Raw genomic sequence first — 3,298 nt, 5'->3', positions numbered from 1 at the left:
CAGGCTGGTCTCAAACTCCTGACCTCAAGTGACCCACCACCTCAGCTTCCCAAATGCTGGGATTATAGGCGTGAGCCACCACACCTGGCCCTCAGCTGAATTTTCTATAGCATTTCAGGAAGGTAAACATAGGTGTGAATGCATTCTGTCTTCGAAAATCCAGAATGCTCTCATAGTGCATCACCTGCAACTAATCCCCATTGGCTAGGATGACTTACTTTCTATGAATTTTATATTTTAAAAATAATTCTACTTAACAGGGGTCTACCCCCTTGATTCCCAAATATAATCTGCTCTGCCCTTTTCTTGCCATATTAATGTGAGGTGCAGTGTTTTTTTCCTGGAACCCCCGCTATGACAGTATGTACACTAAAGCCAACACTGAATTGTTTTTAAACAAGGTGGTTTCCACCAAATTTCTCTCCAGTAAAAAAGAAATTTTGGGGTTTGTTTGTTTGAAGTCCTGGCATACAGCACCATCTGGAGGACAATGTGTGTCTTCCCTTTGGGGAAAAAATCTCTAAGAGTGGTTTCCCAACCCGGCTGCAAACTAGCATCATCCTGGGGCACTTAGAAAATGCCAATGTCTAGGCCTACTACACATAAATGAACACTCAGTCTTCTTGGATGGGCCCCAGGCTACTGTAGTTGATAAAGGCATGATGTGAGTTAAGGACCACCACTCTAGGACTTGAACCACAGCTGGCCTAGACCCAAACTGCCTTCATTTGACAAGTGAATACCCCTGGTTTGTCCCCAAGGTCCAAAGTCACCTCTAAAATGCAGGTGGTTCCAATGTAAATTTTAATGTATTTTCTTTATCTAGAGTAATCCCAAGACAGTAACTAGAAATTTATCAGAGCTCTGTCAAACCTCAATGCTTCCCTGGGTTTCCCAAGGCAATGGAGGTGGGTTCAGCTGAGTTGACTGGCCACGGGGTGGGGGCAGCCATGGAGTCAGGGCTTGGCTCTCAGGCTCTGAGGAGGTTGAGGAACAGCGGTCAGGCTGTGCTTCCCATGTTGAATACTGACTTGGCTCTCACTTGCTTCTGGTTCTTCAGTTGCACCCAGGGGCTGGCTGTGCCTCCACTGTGTGTCTCCCTCTGGCCACCTCTCCTCCCTTCTTTCCCACACACAATCTTCAGCTTCTACTGTCTTCCTGATTTAAAAGATTCCATTAAAACCATTTCTGGGCAGGTGTGGTGGCTCACGCCTGTAATCCCAGCACTTTGGGAGGCCGAGGCAGGTGGATCACCTGAGGTCAGGAGTTTGAGAGCAGCCTGGCCAATGTGGTGAAACCCTGGCTCTACTAAAAATACAAAAATTAGCCAGATGTGGTGGCGGGTGCCTGTAATCCCAGTTACTCGGGAGGCTGGGGCAGGAGAATCGATTGAACCCAGTGGGGCAGAGGTGCAGTGAGTCAAGACTGCACCACTGTACTCTAGCCTGGACAACAGAGCGAGACTCCATCTCAAAAAAAAAAAAAATTGGATGTTTGATATTACAAGAAACTTCCTTGTGACTCCAAAATGAATTTTTTTAAACAGCAGAATAAGGAGAGAAATTTCATATAGCTAGTAGTGTGGATTATAACATTTTTTTAAACAAACAAATCTTTCCTAAAAGCAGTTTCCCTTCACTATCTCTAAATCCTGAACATGGCATCTGTGATTCTGCACCCCTGGCTGGGATGCTTTCATCAAGGACTGTTCTCCACAGGGATTTTGTCATCAAGAGAAGAAAGAACAGGACAATGTCAGGATTACAACTGAAATGCAAACCATCTGCAAACAAAGCCAGTCTTCCATTCCATAGGTGTTCCAACAGAGGAATGAACTTTGTCTCGAGATCCTAATTGCTGAGGCAGTGAGGGACAGAATTATCATCGCTATAACAAAATTTAGGGAGGGCAGTAAAGACCTACAGCGACAGACCGCATGGGGACTTGGTGCAATGGCAGGGCTAGAGCAGCTCATGACCAGACAACGCCCCCCATTCATGTAACTGGTAGGCAGAATTCACTTTTCTCAGGTTTCTCATTGTTTGCAAAATAGGCTTGCCGGGCACTCTACCAAAATGACTTCTTTGTTTTCTTTTTTTTTTTTTTTTGCCTTTTAACATAATTTATTTTAGCTATTATTAATTTTTTATTTTAACCTTTGTGGCTTTTGTGTGAAAACATAGTTGAAAATTCCATTCTATTCCATGTAGAGATGTAGATCTCTCATACTCTGTACTCTAATCAGGGTAGTTAGCACATCTGTCACCTCAAACATCAATCATTTCTTTGTACTGGGAACGTTCAAGATCCACTCTTCGAATAATAGCTATTTGAAAATATACAAGGCGTTGTTGCTAATTACAGTCACCCTACAGTGCTATAGAACACCAGAGCTTATTCCTTCTGTCTAGCTGTAATATTCTGTCAACCAATCCCTTTCTATCCCCACCTCCCAGCCAAAGTGTTTTTTGCTGATTAAGCTTTTGATATTGAAACCATGAAATTTACTTTCACAAGTAATATAATATACTTACCTTTTCTACTGCTTTTTCATTAATCAATGGGCCCTGAGTAGTTCCTTCCTCAAATCCATTACCTACGTGCAGGTTCTTCTTCATGGCCTCAGCAAATGCTTTCACAAAGGCATCGTGGATGCCCCTTTGCACCAAGAATCGGTTTGAGCAAACACAAGTCTGGACAGGAGACAAAAACGAACCCATACAGTCTGTCAGAAGCTGCAGACCTGACCAGTGAATGTGTGGCTGCTACCGCCTCTCTGTGAAAACACTTCCCTCAGCGGCTGTCACGTGTTCAACCTGCCATTTTTTTCCTCCTCACGTGGGCTTGGCCCCAAAGATAAAAGCACTGAGTCAGTGCATGTTCCCCTCCAATTCCCTCCACAGCTGCTATGCTACACAGCTGTTATGCATCAGTGATTAGTTGCCAATAAGTACCTGTATAGAAAAAAAAAAAAAAAAGCCACCCAATCCATGTTTTTTTCAAATGGCTTTTGTTTATTTTGTGTCCCCAGGGGGTGGGAAAAGAATCTGCAGTTCTCCTGGGAGACTGTGATGCTGCAGCCTCAGCAGAGGCTAAGAAGAATGTGGACTAACACCAACTTACAGTCTTTTCTTTTTCGGAGACAGGGTCTCGCTCTGTCGCCCAGGCTGGAGTGCAGTAGTGGTGAGTTCACTGCAGCCTTGACCTCCAGGGCTCAAGTGATTCTTCTACCTCAGCCTCCCAAGTAGGTGGGACTATAAGCACTCGCCACCACGCCCAGCTAATTTTTTTTTTTTTT

At 44.3% G+C, this 3,298-nt stretch overlaps 1 protein-coding gene across 1 annotated transcript in view; it reads right to left on the bottom strand.

The window, feature by feature from the left end:
- The window catches only part of ALDH5A1 (aldehyde dehydrogenase 5 family, member A1), a 40,136-nt gene that overhangs the window by 9,691 nt on the left and 27,147 nt on the right, over positions 1–3,298 (bottom strand). Inside the window, exon 8 of the mRNA XM_011962920.1 lies at positions 2,535–2,693. Within this exon, the coding sequence (XP_011818310.1) occupies positions 2,535–2,693 (159 nt within the window). The remainder of the gene's footprint in view (positions 1–2,534; positions 2,694–3,298) is intronic.

The sequence above is a fragment of the Colobus angolensis genome, unplaced genomic scaffold (assembly GCF_000951035.1).
Source record: "Colobus angolensis palliatus isolate OR3802 unplaced genomic scaffold, Cang.pa_1.0 Scaffold6, whole genome shotgun sequence".
NCBI lineage: Eukaryota > Metazoa > Chordata > Mammalia > Primates > Cercopithecidae > Colobus > Colobus angolensis.
Note: the sequence above shows the minus strand (reverse complement) of the source record. Positions and strands in the feature narration are given on the sequence as shown.